The following is a 20,276-nucleotide window of genomic DNA, read 5'->3' as shown; positions in this document are numbered from 1 at the left end:
TTTCTGTGAAACAAGGAGACACATGCCCCTATTTTCCCATCATTAACATCCAGAGCCCTTCTGTCAGCCCCACACCATCACATGAATACCAGGATAAGTGAGGGGGAAGATCACAGAGGGAATCTGGAAGCAGACCTCATCTGTGCAGCTGGCAAGCAGAGACCTGCCCTCTGTGGCATCAGTGCTATGGCTGGGCCAGGCTGCAGCTGTGACCTTCCTCATCCTCAACAAGTGCAGAGGTGTGCACAGATCCTGATAATTGTACAGAGGAGTCAATCAAGCTCTGCTGGACAAAGATGCACAACTTGAGTTTAGTTTTTAACATCTGGGGAGAGCAAAAGTTGTTAGCTTCTCTTTTTTTTTTTTTGGTTTAAGCAAGTTTTATGTCAAGAGTTTTTAATATATTTATTTGAAAACAAGGTTTTGTGAAAGAGTACACTAAATAGCATATATCTGTTCTTCAGCCATAAAACACGGACTATCAGCTTCAGCTCAGCACAGATTGGGGCTGCATGCACTGAACATCAGATCTCAATAGGAAGGTCTTCATGCCTGTCTTTCTGATATCAAGCATAGTGTCTTCTTTAGATGACATGACCCTGGAGGAGGGAGAGAGAGAAACCAGAAAATCAAATGCATTTAATTAAGGCTTCTTGTGGTTGGTCCCACACACTCACCTGAGCCTGTCACCGACACAACATTTATAGTTTCTAGCAAGCAGTTTGTTTCCCTGCCCATCCACCAATTCAAGTGCATAATCTCTGCTCCTGGGAGCCCTGAGACATGCCAGCCCATATTTGGAAATAAAGCAACTGGATTTCTGCCTCTCAATGAGAAATTTGCACATCCATTCAGGCAGTTTAACCAAGGAACCTGAGAACTGCACCATTTATTGCCTGAAACAGATCTACTACTAGCATTCAGAGCCCATGACAGAAGTGTCTTTAAATTCTGCTAAGAACTGCTGGGGAGACAAGGCAACTCCAGGAAGCAGAACAGAAGTTCTGTTTTGACAAATCCTGGCACCCTGAGGTCAAATAGATGTCAGCTTTGTTATGTAAACTATTTGCCCCTCTGGGACCATCTTTCAGAAGCTGACTTGTCCCTATGACCCCTGCTCTGCTCTCTGCCCAGCCAGGCTCTACTCAAGAGCAGTTAAGCCTGCCAGATTAGAGAGCAGATCCAGTACAACTGGGTCAGGCCTGAGCAAAAAGAATGAATTTGTGGATTTCTAAGCTGCCAAACTCTTAGAATTAGGACAGAGCTTTTTTCTAAATCTGCCACAGAAGCTGTCAAAGAGCTAAACCAAGAGTGCTGAGTGCTGGTAACTGCTTCAGTTGGCACAAAGAGGCTTTTCCTTCCTTGGGATTTAAAAAGGAGACTGCACACTACACTATACCTCAGGCCTTAATCATCAATGTACTCAAAGGGCTCTGGTGGTTCAGGTTCTTGCTCCTCTTCCTCAATCTTCGGACCATGAGCTGCCACAGGTTCAACCAGCTCCTCCATATCCTCACTGGTGTCCTTCAGGATGATGATGCCTCCAATGGAAAGCTGCAAGACAAGTGCCATGAGCATTTAGAGCTGCTTGCCTCTGCCTCATGGTGAGTGTTTGTGGCCACAGAGTCTATCCTAGGCCATATGAGACTCCTCAGCAGGAATGAGTTTCAGAGAGCAAAGCATCTGACACTCACCTGGATCTCTGTCTGATCAGGACATGGAACAGGCAGAGTCTATCCAGGCTACTTTTTATATTTCTTCTATATAGGTATCAGTTCAACAGAAAGTGACATCTGAATTCACAGCTTTACCCCATTCCCAGGCTGGGGCTTTCCACATGAAAACTAATTGAACTGTAATTGCTTTATAAGGCTCATCTTTTCAGGTTTACAATACTTAGTGAAGCCTCTCTGTGTAGCTGCCTCCCAGGAGATTCTCTGGAACAGAGACTAATCTGATCACTAGTTTCCACAGAGTGATGAATCCTATTAGCAGAACATCACAAAACCAAAGGGGAATTAATTACAAAGATCACAACCAAACACGTGGGCAGGCTGCAGCACCTCTGGCAGTGAAACATGAGGCAAAGAGGCAGTGCTGTGTCACGCCTGGCTGGGATCAGGGCTTTGGCCACAGCAGGATTCTGGGCTATAAACAGCATTTCAAAGAGGTCTTTTACTCTGGTATTCCCCAAAGCAGAGCAAAGGTCCAGAACGGCTCCATTCCAAGAGGCTCCTTGGTTACACACCCTAATCCCAGCAAAAACTGCACTGTTCTCTTCTCTTCAAAACCTATTTATGGGGCTTGAAGGCAGGAAACTGAACTCCCTCACCAAGGACTCAGCTTCTTTTGAAATTGAAGCAAACAGACACATTTCAGTGAGTGGACACTTATTGGAACACACAGCAGATCTTCCCAATCCAAACAGCAGTTGGGTCACCTCGTTTTAAAGGGTAGAAACTAAAAAACCCTCCCACTGCTTTGCTAAAGGAGATGTTTCAAAAGGGAACAGCACACAGAGAATTCCAATGTGCTGATGGAATTCCAGGAAATCCATTTATTAAAAACATTACTATTTTCCAGGAAAAAGTATTACTACTACTGAACACCATTTTCCCATGTGTAATCCTGGAAATGGGGTTAAGTCAAGCATGTTATTTCTTGAACAAAAAATAAAGGGCAGAAGACTTTGACTCAGGAGATTTAGAGTTCAGGAGCCAGCTTATCAGATTTGCAATATATCTGAGCATCTCACAGAAGTTAGTTACCCCTTGGGCTGAGTGCTAAAAGACCTTCTTCATTCTCCATCTGACAATCCCATGCTCTCTCTTCTCTATGTTTATAGGAGCTGAAGGAACTTTTTTAAAGCCAGATGTAACTCAATAGGAAGTACACTCAATGAAAAAAGCCCTCCATGTAGGTGTAAATCCCACTGCAGGGTAATAAAGCTCCAGCACAAGTCCTGATGTATTTCACTGTTTTGACACTGAACCTGTACCACTTCTCAGCCTATTTTAAAGATCATGGCTCAGTCGTGATGTTTCAAAATTGTTTCCAACAATGTCATTAATACACAGAGTATGTCTGATTTTCATGCTGCACATTTGACACAGGTACAGGAAGAAAGAAAAATAAAGCAGTGTTAGCATGGTGAAAAGGTTTGCAGCAGCTGTGACGTTCTCCCAACTAGAACTGCCTGTGACCATTTGCAGAGGGGGACATTAAAAAAGGAAATATGTCGACAGCAAAGCTTCAAATCTCTGCAACACATTCCAGTGCTGCACCAGCTGCGAGTTCTCACGTACACACAGAACTTCTGGGCCTTACACACAAGCCCAGCACTGGGAATGCTCTGCCAAGCACATGGACTGGGAAGGTGACACTTACTGGTTTGAAAGGCTGGTACCGGCAGCTCTCTGTCATAGTGAGAACTTTGAGCTGAGCAGGCATGACTCTGGCTGGGTTGTCCAAAAGCTGGAAGTTGGGTTCAGGCTCTTTTTTCTTTTCTTTTTCATCCTTCTTTTCATTCTCATCCTGTGGAGGGAGAAGAGAAGATCAACATGATTTCAGCAGTAGCCTCTAACCTTTCACAGTTCAGCAGGGCAATGTACAGTCAGGCAGCAATCCACAGTGTGGTGAGAAACCATTCTTTTGCTGAGGAACATGCTAATATTTATCTATCAGCTGGCACAGAAAATGCCAGTGTGGATCTAAGTGCTCTTGACAAGGCAATGCTTCACTCTCAGCTGCAGATGAAAGCAAGTTCAGTGAGAGGTAGCAGTGGAACAGTTTAACCTCTGCTTTCCCTTTCTCCTACCTTTTCTGTAAACTCACTCACCAATTTTTGTCACAACTGGAGATTCTTTAATATCATTACTGAGCATATGAAAATTGCCAAAAGCTGCCCTTGTATTTTTGCAGCTATAAAGCTGTCACTGACATTTCACAGTACTGGCAGTGACAGCAGTTCACCCAAAATGACTCGACCTCAGCAACTCGCTAGGGAATTACAGTGAATCCCTCCCTTATCAATGACTCAGCAGCTAGAGGCAAAAAGCAGAAGGAAAAAAAACACTTTACATACTTCAAAAGGTGGGTCATTTTTTCCCTCTTGCTCAGAAACATTTGAGTAGCAAACAAAAAAAAACCAAAACAGAAAAGATGGGAACAACCAACAGGAAACTATTGGGAACACCACTGAATGCATGGCATGTCCTGTAACAGCAGACAGGACTTTCTCTGGCACAGCAGCTGCTCATTGCTCTGCAGATCCCTTGGAAGCTATGGATTACTAGTCACATAACAGGCATAAGAGGGAAACATGAAAACAATGATACCTCTAAAACATTAGGACAATGGCAAAACACTCAACTCAAACACAGCAGGTGGCAGCAAGCTCCCTGTTTACAATCCTGGCTTTTCTGCTCGATTCAGCCAAATAAACTTTTCAAAAATCTGGCCACACACAGACACAACATGTGAACCCCTTTAATACTGCTTCCTCTCAACACCTGCACTTAAATGTAGGTTGTAGCAATTTTAGAAGAAATATGCATCTATTCAGCACATTTTGCTTACTACATAGAACTGTAAGAATAATTCAAAGAAAAGGCAATGTTTGGTGACAAGGAAACTTAACAAAGGAGAACAAAACCAAAACCCAGAGATAATACCTTGGATGTGTGAGATAATGAATTTTCTGGGCCAGCTGCATGACATTCAGTGCCTACAATGTGGTCACACCTATGTATGTCTGGGAAGGTTATTTTACATACAGACATTTGATCTAATGCCACATGTGTGGGGTTTGTGAGACTAAAATTTAAATTAAAGAGGCCAAAAGGGAAAGCACCTGGGGGTGCTGGTTGCCAGTGGCTGAACATGGGGCAGCATGTGCTCAGGTGGCCAAGAAAGTCAATGGCATTGTGGGTTGTGTCAGCAGCAGTGTGCACAGCAGGACCAGGGCAGGGACTGTCCCCTGTGCTTGGGACTGGTGAGGTCACACCTTGAACCCTGTGTCCAGTTTTGGGCCCCTCACTACAAGACAGACATTGAGGTGCTGGAGTGTGTCCAGAAAAGGGCAACAGAACTGGGGCACCAGACCTGTGAGGAGCATCTGAAGGAGCTGGAGAGCTCAGCCTGGGGAAGAGAAGGCTCAATGGGGACCTTATCACTGCCTACAACTCCCTGACGGGGGGTGGAGATAAGTGGGGGTCATTCCCCCTGGTAACAAGACACAGGACAAGAAGAAATGACCTCAGGTTGTGCCAGGGGAGGTTTAGGTTGGATATTAATAAGAATTTCTTCTTCAAAAAGGTTGTCAAGCACTTGAAGAGGCTGCCCAGGGGAGTGGTGGAGTTACCATCTTTGGTGGTATTTAAAAGATGTGTAGATATGACTCTTGGGGACATGGTTTGGTAGTGACCTGGGCATTTCTGGGGTCAAGTTGGACTTAGAGGTCTTTCAAACCTAAAGAATTCTATGGATCCACAATGCACTTTCAGCTTACAGTTTTTCTTGGAATTTTTCAATTTATGAGCAGGGCACAATTGAAAGGGTCTTTTGTCAGTACTACAAGAATTTTAGCTCCATATGTTTTCCAAATTACAGCAACCACCAAAAATTCATTTCTCCATTACTCAGCTTGCTCCAGGATAACACATTATTCACAGATGAGGATGACAACTTCCAGTGTCAGGTCTGTGAGCTGAAAGAAATCATTAGAGGACCAAAGCAATCACCATAACTACTGAGCAGCATATGGAACCTGTGCTCAAACCTCAGCTGGTTCTGAGCTGGGTGTGGATAAATGTTTGGCATTTTGATGGATGGGCAAAGCATGTAAGAGACTGCTGCCAAAAAGGTGAATGTTTCAGAATAGGAAGTTAAGCATGTGCAAAACCAGAGTGTTTAAACCCTTCAGTGCTCTCAAGGTGAATTAGACACAATCAAGCAACTGCTACAACACTCCTTTTTAAAAAGTCAGAGGTCCCAAGGATGCAAAATCACTAAGCCTCTTCTGCATTAGTAAGAAAATTACTTGGATAAGAGAGAAGATTCCTCTGGGTCTAAAACCAGCAGGTCATGAAATAATACTCATAAGGTTTATGCAGGTAAAGGCACATAAATCTGTCAAAACAAGCTTTTGCCATTCAGGAAGTCAGTTACTTAACAACACTGAGGAAGATTTATTTGTCAGAAATAACAGATTCACAATTAATAGCACCTCTTGCTTTTAACAGTGCACACACAGACTAAAGGTGCTCACCAGTGTCTGCAGCAATGTGTGTCAGTGCTTTGCTCAAAACACAGGTTGCAAGAGGACAGAGACAAGTGTGTGTCAACTTTCATGACACACCTTCCACATTTATAAGGGTGGGGGGGAGGGGGAAGAAGACATTTGAGTTTCTATGTGTGCACCCACCACTTCCATCTTTTCCTCTTCCTTCTTCTCTTTCTCCTTTTCCTTCTCCTTCTTCTTGGCTTTTGCAGTGATGGACAGCACAGCAGTGGAAACCTGGATATGGCAACAGATGAGGCATTCAGTGTGACCCAACACAGTATACTGAGTTTCAGCCCACCAGGCTTGAGTCTTTTGGGAACAAAAGGTCAGGGAGCAACAGCATTTGTCACATTGCTAGTGAGAATAAATGTGGGCTCTTGGCACATTTAAACTTTTGGCCAGGGAAATTTAAAGAGTAAAGATTTGTCCAATTCACATCCTATTCAAAGGCAAGAAAACAGCTATAAGCAGTGAGCTTTGCCTTTCATCAGGGTTAATTTCTGGATTCCTTGGTGGTCTGGAAATCTGACCTGTCCAGCAGTCAATTCGGGTAAGATGTTTTACAGTTTTCACACCATGTTGTTCATCAGCATGACATGCCTGAGGTCTCCATTGCTCCACAATTGCTCCCTAAGGGCTGCTCTGCCTGCTGCTCTGCTCAACAGCTTTTACCATCCTGTGCCAGGAGACAAATTGCTTCCACTATTGTCCCACTTGTGACCCCACAGGTCTCATCTTCTCCTTTTCAATACTGAGATATTCTCAGTGCCACACTCACCTTTTTGCAATCCATGGAACTGACAGCAATTATTCTAGTACATGGGCCCACTGCTCCTTCCATATGGGACTATTTGAGACATATCTCACCTAATATTTTCAATGGTTGCACTGGAGCAGCAGTTTGGAGCTCAAGTCACAGAACAGACCCTGCTGTGCTGGGTGCTGCACATACAAGTCAGTAGGGCATGGAAAGTTTTTTTATTCAACACTTCTGCTTGACCACTTCAGACAAGGGAGGTTGCAGCAATTCAGTAGCAAAGCACTTGTATGCCACAATCATCAACAGTTCCAGGCACAGCAGGGAAATTTACCTAGAATTCTCTTTTGGAGACTACAGCACCTGCCAATTTTTCCTTTGCTCTTTAGATTCCCTAGTAGTACCACCAAAGTCAATGTTTATACTAGGAGGGAGAAGAGGTTAGTCTTTACACAGAAAGCCAGCTCAAATACCTTTTCTTTCTCCTTTTCTTTTGGTACCTCAAGAGGTGGGGGGTAGGCAAATGTGGATGGCTTACAGTTGGACTTGTACTGGACTTTTGGCATCTAAGACAAAGAGTTTAAAACAATGTTAGAAACTAGAAAAGCAGGGGGGAAATCCACAGCAGAATAATTACTTTAGCTTCATTTTCCTTCCAGCAGAGACAAACACAGATCCTCTAAAGAATACAAGCTTCCCCTTCTCCCTCTCCGGAAGCTGAGAAACTGTTATCAGTGGCAGTGGTTCAACTAGAACAATGTTATTTAATTATTCTATAATTTGACTCTGGCAAGCTCTCCTAGCCCTCTCCATCCACTCTATCCTATTCACACCATGCTTTGTTTTCATTGCTTCAAAGCTTTTGTGGTTTTGATGTTGTTGCTGTGTTTGTGTGTATTAACACAAAATTGGTTTAAGATCTAAGTGAAGATCTGCTCTGTCAATGCACGCGAGGGCAAACCAAGCACTGACACTCCCTGCCAAAGGACTGTACATTTGGGGGTGAGTTACCAGTGACACACATTCTCTTACTCTTGGCTACTTAAGCAAGGGTAGAAAGCATCTTCTGATAGCCAATCCAAGTTCTTAAACACCCCCATGCTGTCACATCCAGAAGCTTTTTTCTGGAACTTCCTCGCTTAGTTTTTCAGCACAGGAGACACAGCATGGTACACAGCTTTACAGGGGCTGTGCCACAGCTGATAGCTGGAAGAACAGATGCACAAGAAAAGTGCAGTACCCATGGCTGCTCAGTTCAATGTTTAGTCCCCAAGGAATCCAAACAAATCCTCTTTTCCCACTGCTAGCTTTCCTAGGGGAGAACATCACATAATTTATCTGGGAGGCCAGGGGGGGCAACACACTTTAAAAAAAAATAACCCTGACCTTCAAGAGTGATAATGGGGTGACCTCTGCCAAAATACTCTATTTAGAGTTCCTTTCTTTTTAAGCTACTTTGAAATAAAGAGGCCAGTGTCTGCTCTCTACATTTTTCTTGTTCCCATTCCCACCACCAGCTCTGCAATTTAAGCCTGTTTTTCAGATTTCTTCCAGTTATTTTGTGCCTTTTCTGGCACAAACAAATCAGAAACATGCAAAGAAAACCAACAAATCCATGACCACGCCTTGCAGACCACTCAAATATTCCAAGCAACTTTTCAGTCTCTTCTCCCTTCTCATTACATACCTTAAGATCCTTGTTAAGGCCAATGACACAGGTTGGGGTGAACGCCAGTGACAGAAAGTGTGACAGAGGGAACCAGAACCAGAACTGGGTGAAGACCAGAACCCCCACCACAGAAGGCATGTGTGTATGTCCTGTCCTCGACTGCAGTGAAATGGTTACGTTATGGCCCCCTGTAAGGAATCATGAAAGTCAGTGAATTATTGATTCCTGGGTACTCCACAAAGACACCTGAGCAATGAATGTCAAACAGCTGCTGTCAAAGGCCTGCACAAATCACAGTGCTGCCAGTTTCCTCCTCTGGAAGATATCTCCCTCTTTATTGTGAGCTCAGCTCACTCAGTAAAGCAGATGTACAGCACAGCGACCACACTGCTCCAAAGTACCCAAACAATCAGGGAATACAGCTCTTCTTCCATGCTCATTTTGCCAGGATACAGGTCAGACAAAAGTACAGGCAGTGAGAGGGAGAGGAAAAGACAAACTGCCATAAAAAGTTTTAAAACATGGCATATAAATGATCCCCAAGATGAGGCTCAAGAGGAACACAGTACATATACAGCTGAGCACATAGAAACTTTTCTTTCTGTGACTGCCTCCCTGAACTATCAGTTATTGAGAAGAAAAATGCCTAGGTTTTTATCTTACACCATCTCAGTAGAAAAAAAAATGTAAACAGCAGCAACTTCAGAAGCTGTTTCTAGACATTATCAATCTAAGCTGCACAGAGACAAGCTCCTGCAGCCTTTGCAGAAAAATTACATCTCTGCCAGACAACCAAGTCCTAGATTTGTACTTGCAAAGCAGAGACCCAAACAACTCCCTATGTTGATGTAGTGCAGAAACATCGAGCTAGAAACAAAATTGAAAGACTAGACTTGCAGACAGAGTGAGAAAGTGTTAATCTGATCTTCTGTCTGCTGATAAGCACAGTGCATTGAATTGAAGAGGGCACCAGGCAAGTCCATTACCGCTGACAAGAGCCGGTGCAGGGAGGTTAACTTTGTTAAAACACCACACCCACTCCTCAGGCCACTTTATAGCTGAAAAATCCCAAACTGGAGTAGCTTTTCCCAGGCTTGCACAAACAGCCACCTCGGGCAGGGCCAGACAGCAATGGAGCTGAGCTTTAAAGACAAACAGAATTCTCTTCTGCTGCCAAAACTAATGAAAGCCCCAGCTGAAGCAGTACTGTCATCTTGGGCATCTGTCAGGGTTAGTCCAGCAGAGGCAGTGCAAGGTGGGACATTTTGATGCCCTCCTGTAGGATGTTCTGCCTACATTCTATCTCCTTCCTCTTCCTTTTGTGTAGCAATAGATCTCCTGCTGTTTGACAGGAAAACTCCCTCCTGCTAGGTCTTGAAGAAAGACAAAGATATGGCCCTGTATTTTTCTACTGCTAGGTCTGCTCTGCTGCTTAGTATTTTCTCTGATAACAATCTCTTGCCTTTTCATCTGAATTTGCCACAGGGCTGTGGGGGGACTGCCTGAGGTCTTGTGCTATCTTAAACATGTCAAGCAGAGCACACTCAAATTTCTGGTCTTCTCCTCCATCTTCACTTTGAACTTTATTTTACTGCATCACTGTGGTTATCAGCAGATATTCTGAATCAAGCAGCCCAGTGAATGTTGCACAAGCAGCTTAATTGGACTTTATCAAACTTTTGCACTTTAATTTTCAGAATTTTAACTTATAATTCAGATAAAACATAGAATTACCCAATCTCTGGAATTTTCTGAATGAGCAACAGATTTAATATGCAAAAGATGCTGTCATGCTACTTTTTTCTGCTGTTTTACACCCACAAACAGTCCACCCTCACTCCCAGGAATTTGCAGGGAGCAGGAAAGATGGGGAGCCATAATACTGCACCATTGTGATTTATCTTCATGATTAAATAGCAGCCCTGACTGCCTGGAAGGGAATACATTCCAGATCTTTGGCTGGATGAATAAAAGTTGTAACATGATGCCTGGAAAAAAACATTTAAAAAACACAAAAGAAAAAGTTCCAGGGATCCTTGCACTATAAGGTCCATCCCCCAAAATTCACACTGCTACTGGGGCAAGGGGGGGTTTGGGGAAAAACCCCAAGCAACAAGCTAAATTTAGTAAATTTATTGTCTACTTTTTTCTTATTTTATTGAAGAAAAATGTTGCTGCTGGGGCCTATCAATGCTCCAGCAATGGCAAAGACCAAATTCTTCATTTCCACTTCAGTGCTCCCAAGGTACCCCACTCCTTCCATTAAACTACCAGCCTACATGACTGCCTCATTGTCAGAGCAAAAATCCCACCTCCAGCTCATTTCCCAGGCATACACTGGAAATCTTGCACTTCTAATCAAACCCTGTCATTGGAAAAAAATTGGGCTTTTCTCCTCACTCCACAAAAAAAAAGATACAAAACTAAATTCAATTGCCCCGGCTGTGGCAGATAACACAAAGAATATTTTCCTCCTGGTAATAATTAAATTCTGTAACTCATTGTTTCAGATAAGCACTTCCAGTTGTATAGGAAGGATAAAAAGAATTTGTTCTTTTAGGAGGCTCTAATGAAAGTGGCAATAGGTTAAGAAAAGGAGTTCACAACCTTCCCTGAGTCTCTCAGCAAGAAAAAGAGGTTAAGGTTGGCATAAATTCTCATAAAGTTTATTACAACAGGACATTTCTGGTTTCCAAATCATTATACAATACATGGGTGACACAGGAGGCAAATAAGGCTTTAGTTGTATTTTTATGATTTAATCTTAAGGGTCAGAATTCAAAACAGGTTTGTACTGCTGAGAGAAAAATCCCACAGCCAGCTAGTCCCTGACTTCCCAGGAACTGAGTGTGAGTATGGGAACGACCAAAATTATTCTGAGTCTCATGCCAAGAACATTGCTCAGCCTGAGCTCCAGGAGGGGCACCAGGAGGCAGGAAGGTGGTGCCTGTTACTGAGCAAGCCTGGTCCTCTGTGACAGAGCAGCCTGACATGGCCAGCAGGGAAGCTTTTTAAACCTCATTCCATGCAGAAAGGAGCAGGCAGCACCACGTTCTTCTCCCCCATGGCACAGCCTGGAGATGCAGGGATTTCACACAGACTCTGCACCCACTGCAGGCTGCTGTGCCTGAGCCACACCACAGAGACAAATTCTGAGGCTCCTTTGCTTGTGGACTTCAGGACTAATCTTGATCTCAAGAGCACAGCAGAAACCAGCTTGTTTCTGCCTATTACACGGGATAAAGAGGTGCATAGCAAGAGAAGGCCTCAGCACAAGAGACCAGATGGGAGAAATTGTGTTTGGAAACTTGCAAAAGAAGTGCCACTGACAGACACAGCACTGTACAAATGCTACCTCAGCAGAAGGAAAAATTCGAAACATTGTCTGTCCTCTTTGCTTACAGAAACTGTCCTTAATAGGCCCTGTAACTCAGCCCTTGTGAAATCACGATGGCCTTAGAGAATCCTCTTCCTGACTCAACACTGAGTCATTAACATTCATGAAATGATGTTTTCTTTGCTAGAAAATGGTAGCAGTAGTCTGTGAAACTAACTGGGTCTTTTGAAAAAACACTGATGCAGTTAACTGTGCTTCCTCCTTTGTGCAACCTCTTTTAATAATCATGAAAGTAGCAAAAACTAGTTATTAAAGACATATATATATATATATATATATATATATATATATATATAAACTTATATAAGATTTGTAAAACTGGTTATGAAAAGTTTTAACAGAAAAAGAAAAATATGAAGACTGGATACCACATGATTTCTGAATTTCTGGAGCAGATGATGATTTAGAAAAATAAAGCAGCAACCTACCATGCTATAATAAATCAACATTCAGGGTGACAAAACAGACTTAGAGAAGAAATATTGTATTTGTCCAGACTTCTGGACATAAATTCAGCCCAAATGACTGGGCTGAGTCTCTCCTAGCAGAAACATGCTGACATAAGCTGAAACTACAAAACAAGGTTTATTTCTTTAATTAGCTAAAATTCCTTAAAAACTGAGATTTCTTGCTACTATGACATGACAGGCATAAAACCAGCATCTCATCTCCCAAATTAAATTTGCTGTTACCATGATTGCAACCAAACAAGTTTAAGAAATGTTAGCAGCTTTAAATGTTTGAGGAATTACCTGCATCCAAAATGCCTTGTGCCAGGATTGCTCCAAACTTTGCCATAACATCATCGTGCTTATCATTGATCACTTTGGAATAGAGCTGCCTGAACTGGCTGACCTGGTTAAAAATAATAAAAAAGAAAAAGAGAGAGAGATTATAAAACTGACTGCATGAGTCAAATGATCCATCTTTAGTAAAGCACCTTCATTTTCTGCACCCTACAATGATATTTGCATTTTCAACAACTTTAGTCACTGGTATTACAAGTCACTCCATTAATAATTAATTAGAGAGATTTTCCCCACTTGAAGATATCCATATACTGATTTTAAAATATTCAGGATGGATGTGCATTTCCAAATACCATTTTGCAAACCTTATAGGAATACCCTTAGAATCTCTAGGGTGTCACTGGAATAAAAGACCAATTGATGAGTTTGTAGTAAGAACTATTTTATGTTCTAATGTGACTGATATTGCACTTTAATAAATTTACTCTACTTCCTATTGCTGAAAACCTACAACTTTTTCCATTATTCCTACACAATATTTCTACTGTACCGATAATGCACCTATGATGCATCATCAGCAAATTTTGCTATTTCACTCCTACTTTTTAAGTGAGAATCATTAAAGAAAATATTTAATAAAGTAACAGTTTATGCCATGATAGTTCACCACAATATCTTAAGTACACAGTGAAGGAAATTGGTAAATCTTTGCTTATGTTATCATTATGCCCTTGAACAGTTTCATCTTTCACTTTACCAAATATTGAAGAGACAGAACAGTATCACATCCAGCAATATCTAAGGCTTTACCATAAATTAATAACTTGTGTCTTTTAATCTATGCAATGGAGCAACAATTTAGCTTGAGTATAATTTATCTAGCTGAAAAAACAGACCAGAAAATCCCAGTCTGCAATCCAGTCAAAACCTGGGAAGCCACATCACACCCACAGAACATCTCGAAGAGTATTTATCTCTTTTTAAAATTAATTTTAATCCAGATACTCATGTGACATTTTGTCTTCTTTTTTTTTTTTTTTTCTTTTTACATACTAAGCCTTCGTTTGACAGTTTCAAAAGCAGAGGAGGCATTTTTGAATAGAATTCTTCCAAGATGTCTATAACAAGCTTCTCCCCACTACTGGCCCATTTTGTTCCTGGTATTCTAAATTCTCTATCTACATCTGCAGCTACAAAAGAGAGGACAAACTTCTAGCTCAAGGCAGTAGGGCCAGACACTGCCAGCAGAGACACTGAGCAGTTTTGAGAATTTCAAACACAGTTGAAGTTTCCAAGCATAAAACCTTAATTCCAGACACGTCTCACATCCATAGAGCGTGTGCTCTCCAGGGTCACCAGTGAGCTTTGCTCAGTGACAAGTGTCCTACGAGGCCAAGCTTCAACACTACCAGTAGGAAGGGGCTTTGGCACAGCCTCTGATGTTCCCAGAGCCTAAATGTACCTGGGATAGAGGCTTAAACAGTGACCAAGAACTCAGGACAGCACCCAGCAAACTGCTGGTCCCCATCCATGCAGGACACTGAGCTCCAGAGCTGTGCCAAGGAGGGTCAGCACAGGGCACCAGGAGCAGCCTTCAGGCATCACTCCCACCACATGTGGCCTGCCTGGGGAATCTCAAGCTTTGCAGAAAGCTTTCACACCTGTGAAAAAACATCCATTCATACAACTGAGTCAGTGACACGAGAACTGTGCTTGAGAATAACATTTTGTTAAACTGGGATTCATCAATGTAAAAAATAAATATTGAAACAGAATGAAGAGCTGTCTGAGGGGATGAATCACACTGCAGGGGTTTCTCAGCAAGGCACAAGATCAGATTCCCCTGTAAAAGCACATTTGAGCCATGAGGTAATCCTGCAGCCAAGGCAATGCTAGCAGTGCATTTCACATGTGAATTTTTGACCAGCGGCAGTAAGAAGTTGAGACCAGACCTTTGAGATATTATGTCCAATATCTGGGGTGGAAACAAAAGACAGAGACCATCTCTCCAACCCATGAGCATTATACCCAAGAGCTGCAGCAGTGCTTGGCAGCCCTGCACACCCTGCACAGTTCAGAGTGAGACCACGCTTTCTGCAAAAGAGTTTTCAATGCAGGGTAACTCATCACATCACTTAAAACACAGGTGTCCTAAATGAACAGACACTCTCTAGGTGACATCTTCCCTGCCTTCACTCCTACAGCCAGTAACCCAGTGGTACTACTTGTCACCTCAACTCACTCAGCACTGACAGCATCTAACCTGATTGAGCCACTTTGTGATACCAGAAGACATTAACGTTCATACAAGCAAGTCCTGTCCTGCTAAATAGGACTGCATTAAAATGGCTGTTTCACACCAATGGACAGCCTCATTACCATGAAGCACCAGAGCAACAGCCGAACAAAACAATTCTCTGGAAGAGCAGCATGCATTTATTAGAACTGTCAGGGGAAAACAGCAGCTATTTCCTTTTTTCCACCAAAGTCCAAACTTCTAATTTGTGTGCTAATATTAGTTCTCTACTCACCAATTCCTTTTTGCATTAAAATGTGTTTAGTTATTTTGCAATTATTAAAAGTAAGAAAAATGAGCAACATAAATTATCAGGGCAGTCACAGAGACAGATGTGTGGCAGGGAGATACTGCACACACAATGCAGGGTTTATTCTGGGTATTCAGATCAAACTCTGCTCTTGCTTCACTCCATTTATGCTTTTTCAAGCTCTCACGATTTTTATTTAGAAAAGCTTACACTGAGGTTTACATGTTCAGTGAAAATGGTTTGCTTCTTACATCTGACCTCTTTGTACACTGGAAAAACACCTGAGTTTGCATTTGCAGCTTGGAACAGGGCCTCAAAGGCAGCCACATACAGACCAGGTGAACCTAAGCCTTCAGGTATTGTTTGGAACAAACACACTGGGAAACAGAAGTAACAGGTGAAACTATTTGTTGAGCTGAGCAGCAGAATTCCAGTGCTTCTGTTTAGAGAATATCATTCCCTTGACTTTGGGCTCAGCCTCTGGGTTTGGAATATTTATGAAAACAGACAAATGTTACAAAGCTCATTTGGTGGACTGTAATCCTGAATTTACACTGTAATCAAATCTTCAGAGAACTAAACCCTGGGTGGAGTGAGAAGGCATTCAGCAGAACTGCTGATGTTCACACTGGTGTCTGAACTGACAGAGCAGCCTTGGAACAGAGGGCAGGAACGCCTCACTTGGGAAGGTGAGGGAGGGCTAGAAAGGGAAACCATCCACCTCCCTGGTCATGGGGCACTGCCCTGTGAGCACCCTTCCCTAATACACCTTCCTCAGCTCCTACTCATGTGTGCATTAACACAGCACGTGAACAGAACACCCAGGCAACAAGCCCACCAGGAACCTGCCAGCTTTGGCAGCAGGACCCTGTGCAGGGCAGAGAGGTGTCTGAGACACTGACAAGGGACCAAGGACAGAAACCTGGCTGCTCTACCCTGCCACCTCTCCAGGTGACAGGGACAGGTTACATCAGATCAGCTGAAAACACACATTCAGTGAATAAGCACTGAATAGCTGCAGTAGGAAACAGTCCTCACACCATCTATAATAAAAATACAAAATATGTAATTCCATCTCAAGAGTACTCTGTGTTCATATCAGTTCTGCATACCTGTGCATTGTGAGCCATGGATCACTGCCAGGCCAAAAATGCACTAAGTAAGTGTGCCCTTTCCAGAGTTTAAAGTCAATGGAAGCAAAATTGTTCTATGAAAGGGTGAGAGACTATCCAGACTGAGGGGCCAGGACAACTCAGCCCAAGGATTGAGACCAAGGTCTCGACACTCAAATGCATAATAGGCCCACATGCTTGTTCAGGCTGTTCCTACAAAGCAAATGCTTTACAGGAATGGGAATTTTGACTGGATCAGCTCCCAGCTGAAAACATTCCTTGCTGCAGGGGAAAGCCTGCTTTGGCAGCTCTGGCTGCAGCAGTTCAGGAAGGTATTAACCTCACATGGAGCCAATGCTTCTCTCTTGGGAGAAGGTGCTGGGGCACTCACCTCCTACAAAATGGAGCAAGATGTCAACAGCCAGCCATTTCTTAAGCTGTTGAGGCAAAACCTGCCAGAATTTGTCTAGTAAAGCCCTTTTATCTGCTATTATTTTTCCTTCAAACCACAGCAACAAGCACAACCCAAACTACTGTGTAAGTTTATTTAATATGCTATGAAACCCACAAGCTTTGTTTCTCCCTTGAAATCTTCAAGCACTTCAAAAATTCTACAGCATTTGGAAATGCTACCTAGAAATTTATTTGGGCAGCTTCCAGGAGGAACACTAAAATATAGACAATGACTCATTTCATCTTTCTAACAAAACACACACCCCATTCTGATAACTAGTGCTGGCCAAAATGACATGGCAGTGAGTTCAAATGAAGCCAAACAAAGAACCTTGGAAACAGTGAGGAAACAACAGAAACTTTGAGATTAGAGAACCATACAGCACCATTTCCTACCACCAAGGGCTGTCATTTATCAGGCTATTTATCACTTCACCATCCACCAGTCAATATTCATGCACATGAAGCCCAGGAGATTGTCAAGAACAAGATTTTATAAACAGTTAATTACAGGAAATATTGGCAGGTGGTTTGCACAATGCTTCTGGCAAATGCAAGCTCTTAAGGACAAGAACATTAATAAAATCTAATAAAATAGGTTTTAAACTGCTTGCATGTTGAGTCTATCTTCTTCAAAAGATGAAGTTATTCTGCATCACTTGCCCTCTTGAAGGAGTGTGCAGAAGCATCTCACAGCAGAGGGCTTTCATAAAGTAAAGGTGCTCCCAGAATATTGCAAAATCATTCTTGCACCCTAGCAAGACCTAACATTTCATCTAAATGGGGGGAAAATCTCAACAGCAATCTGGTCCTGGTTTCTTCACATCTTAAAAACAACAGGCCAATATGATTGAAGGAAGATGGAGAAAAAGGCTTGACCTTGTTTATTATTTTCTCATTTTGCCAAGATGACTATCTTAACACAAAACCAGGAATTAAATTCATTTTTTCAAGTAGTTCAGCACCTAGTTTGTCTCCAGAACTGCTGACTTCATTGCCCTGCAGGTCATAAACATATCCTGAAGCTGTCATTGATTTCTGTTATGATGACCTCATTACATCTGTAACTTTAGATTCCATTTCATAAAATAAGCTTCTTAATATTTTATATCTGGTACTAATATGGTTCTTACATCTACCAACAGAGGTCAGGAAAAATCATGTTGGCTGCACATGGAGGAATTGTCTCAATTCCAAAGAGACCAAACCACCTTTACTCAACACCTGCTATGCCTTTTTGGCCCTTAAGCAACTTGCAAGTTCAAGGAGTTAATGTAATTACAATTCTTTATTTCACAATCCTTTATTTAAACTATTTAAATTTAATTTTTTTTTAATTATTCATTTAAACAAAGATTGAGCACAACAACGAGGAGGACAAACACAAAGGGAAGATCACAATGAAGTTAATTCAAAGGCATACATCTACCCTTTTCTCACAATAAAAATGGCTTTTTCTTAAACCAAAATACTTTGATTCTTAAATCTCTGTTTATTCCTGGCATTTTGGTGTTGCAATGCTCAACTCTCAAAACTCTGGCAACATTTTATTCCCAAAAACATCCTGAACTATTTAAGGAAGATTATTTGCTATCATCTTCCCCAAATGATTGGCCAGGCTCTATGACACAGTCTTTTTTTAAATCACCATCTCTCACATGCAAAGCATCACCAGGTATTGAGAAACAGTGAGATGATGATATTTAAACTTTAGCTTCTCTGTAGTCCCATCAAGACTCTACAGCTTGTGGGATACAAAACTCACCACACTGCTCTTCCTAGGTGCTTATTCAGCAATGCAAATGCCCACATCCATCAAGTCACACCCTCTGGCACACAGTGTCCAGTGTGTCACTCAGGAATCTAATCAGACCAAAATATGACCTGGCAATCTAAAAATGGCTCCTTTTCTGAAGAACTCCATCACTTCACATCAGAGTTAAGTAATTTTTTTTCAGATTGGCAGAGATCTCCAAAAAGTTTCCCATGGATAATAAATAACTTAATTGGAAGCATATCCCTCAAAATATTTACTTTTGAGCAAGAAACAATAATGGTTACAACCAACTTTTGGGGTAATTATAAAAAGCATAATTTGTGTATTCCGTGTTTAGTTCCTGAACTGGCAGAATATTTCAGGCATTTTTTATTAATTTTTAATCTGGAACTTTGTTTCTGTTTTTTTTTTTAGTACCTGTAGTGCTTCTATGACTAGACAATTAATTGCCTTCTGTATCTATATCAGGCAACAATCTGGCATTAAGGTGTTTCAATTTCTGGCCCCATTTTTAAACAAGCCATTGACTCCCAAACTATACATCTCATTCTGTATTTGCTGGCCAACTATTTTAACCAGTCTTTTATCAAGCAGAAGTATCACACATGATTTGAAAGACAAGGTTTTCAGGCCTCTTTGGGAAAAGAGATCTGCCTTATTACACACCTCAAACAATCTATGTTTTCACTAGCTATTTTCCTACCCACATTTTTCTTTAGGACAAACAGAGTCTTTCATCTATCATCTCAAAAAGCCAGAAACTCCAACAGTCAGACTCAGCAAGTGATTCATGTTTTAGGAAGGCTGACTGATTCAGAGCAGACTGCAATTCCCATCCCAAGAGGATTAGGGTGCTTTGCAAACTAAAATTAATTGATCCTCATAATGTCCTTTCATATATAAGTCATTAATTCTTTCTGCTGGGAAACTGGGGCACAGGAGAGCTATATAATTTTTCAGTACTAGAGCAACACAGAATGATTAAACCTGATCTCCTATATTAAGGCCGGGCATTCCAGTCACCTGACCAAGGAACAAACAATAAAAACAACAATTAATTTCTTTCCACAGAGAGATAATTCAACTTCATATTACAGAAACTTTGTATCTTGGAGGGCAGGGGGATCTAACAGAAGTCTACTGCTCTCCATTGGCTTACTCAAGTGAACTACTATTCTTGGCTTATTCACTTGAACTACAATTCTGATAATATAAACAACATTCCCAGATTCTGCTCAGTGAAAACTAACATTTTTCTTTCTTTTTAAAAAAAAATTTTTGAAGGAACAAACTGTCTGCCAGCAAATTTTCATGTTCCGTGACTTAGAAATACCCAAACACCTGCATTTGTAGATCTCCTTCTCTGACTCTCCCAAGTAAAATCTTCCACTGGACAGAGGCTTTTTTTCTTCTTCTCATCCAAATGCAGTAAAAAGGTGTCTGTTTTTATCACAGTTCAGTTTCTAAAATGACATTAATAAAAGCAACCAATATGTAGCAGATGAGTAGCAAAGTACCAGCTACTGCTCTGCC

At 41.8% G+C, this 20,276-nt stretch overlaps 1 protein-coding gene across 1 annotated transcript in view; it reads right to left on the bottom strand.

Annotated features, from left to right (window-relative positions):
* Nucleotides 1-349: 349 nt before the first annotated feature.
* Nucleotides 350-20,276, bottom strand: part of PSMD1 (proteasome 26S subunit, non-ATPase 1) — a 65,641-nt gene continuing 45,714 nt past the window's right edge. Inside the window, exons 19-25 of the mRNA XM_054282356.1 lie at nucleotides 12,859-12,961; nucleotides 8,728-8,897; nucleotides 7,514-7,606; nucleotides 6,425-6,517; nucleotides 3,388-3,534; nucleotides 1,400-1,554; nucleotides 350-599 (exon numbers count right to left, since the gene is read on the bottom strand). Of these exons, the coding sequence (XP_054138331.1) occupies nucleotides 1,408-1,554; nucleotides 3,388-3,534; nucleotides 6,425-6,517; nucleotides 7,514-7,606; nucleotides 8,728-8,897; nucleotides 12,859-12,961 (753 nt within the window). The 3' untranslated portion in view covers nucleotides 350-599; nucleotides 1,400-1,407. The remainder of the gene's footprint in view (nucleotides 600-1,399; nucleotides 1,555-3,387; nucleotides 3,535-6,424; nucleotides 6,518-7,513; nucleotides 7,607-8,727; nucleotides 8,898-12,858; nucleotides 12,962-20,276) is intronic.

This window comes from Melozone crissalis, unplaced genomic scaffold (assembly GCF_028551555.1).
Source record: "Melozone crissalis strain CALT ecotype California unplaced genomic scaffold, PUWL_Pcris_2 ptg000034l_1, whole genome shotgun sequence".
Classification (NCBI taxonomy): Eukaryota; Metazoa; Chordata; class Aves; order Passeriformes; family Passerellidae; genus Melozone; species Melozone crissalis.
Note: the sequence above shows the minus strand (reverse complement) of the source record. Positions and strands in the feature narration are given on the sequence as shown.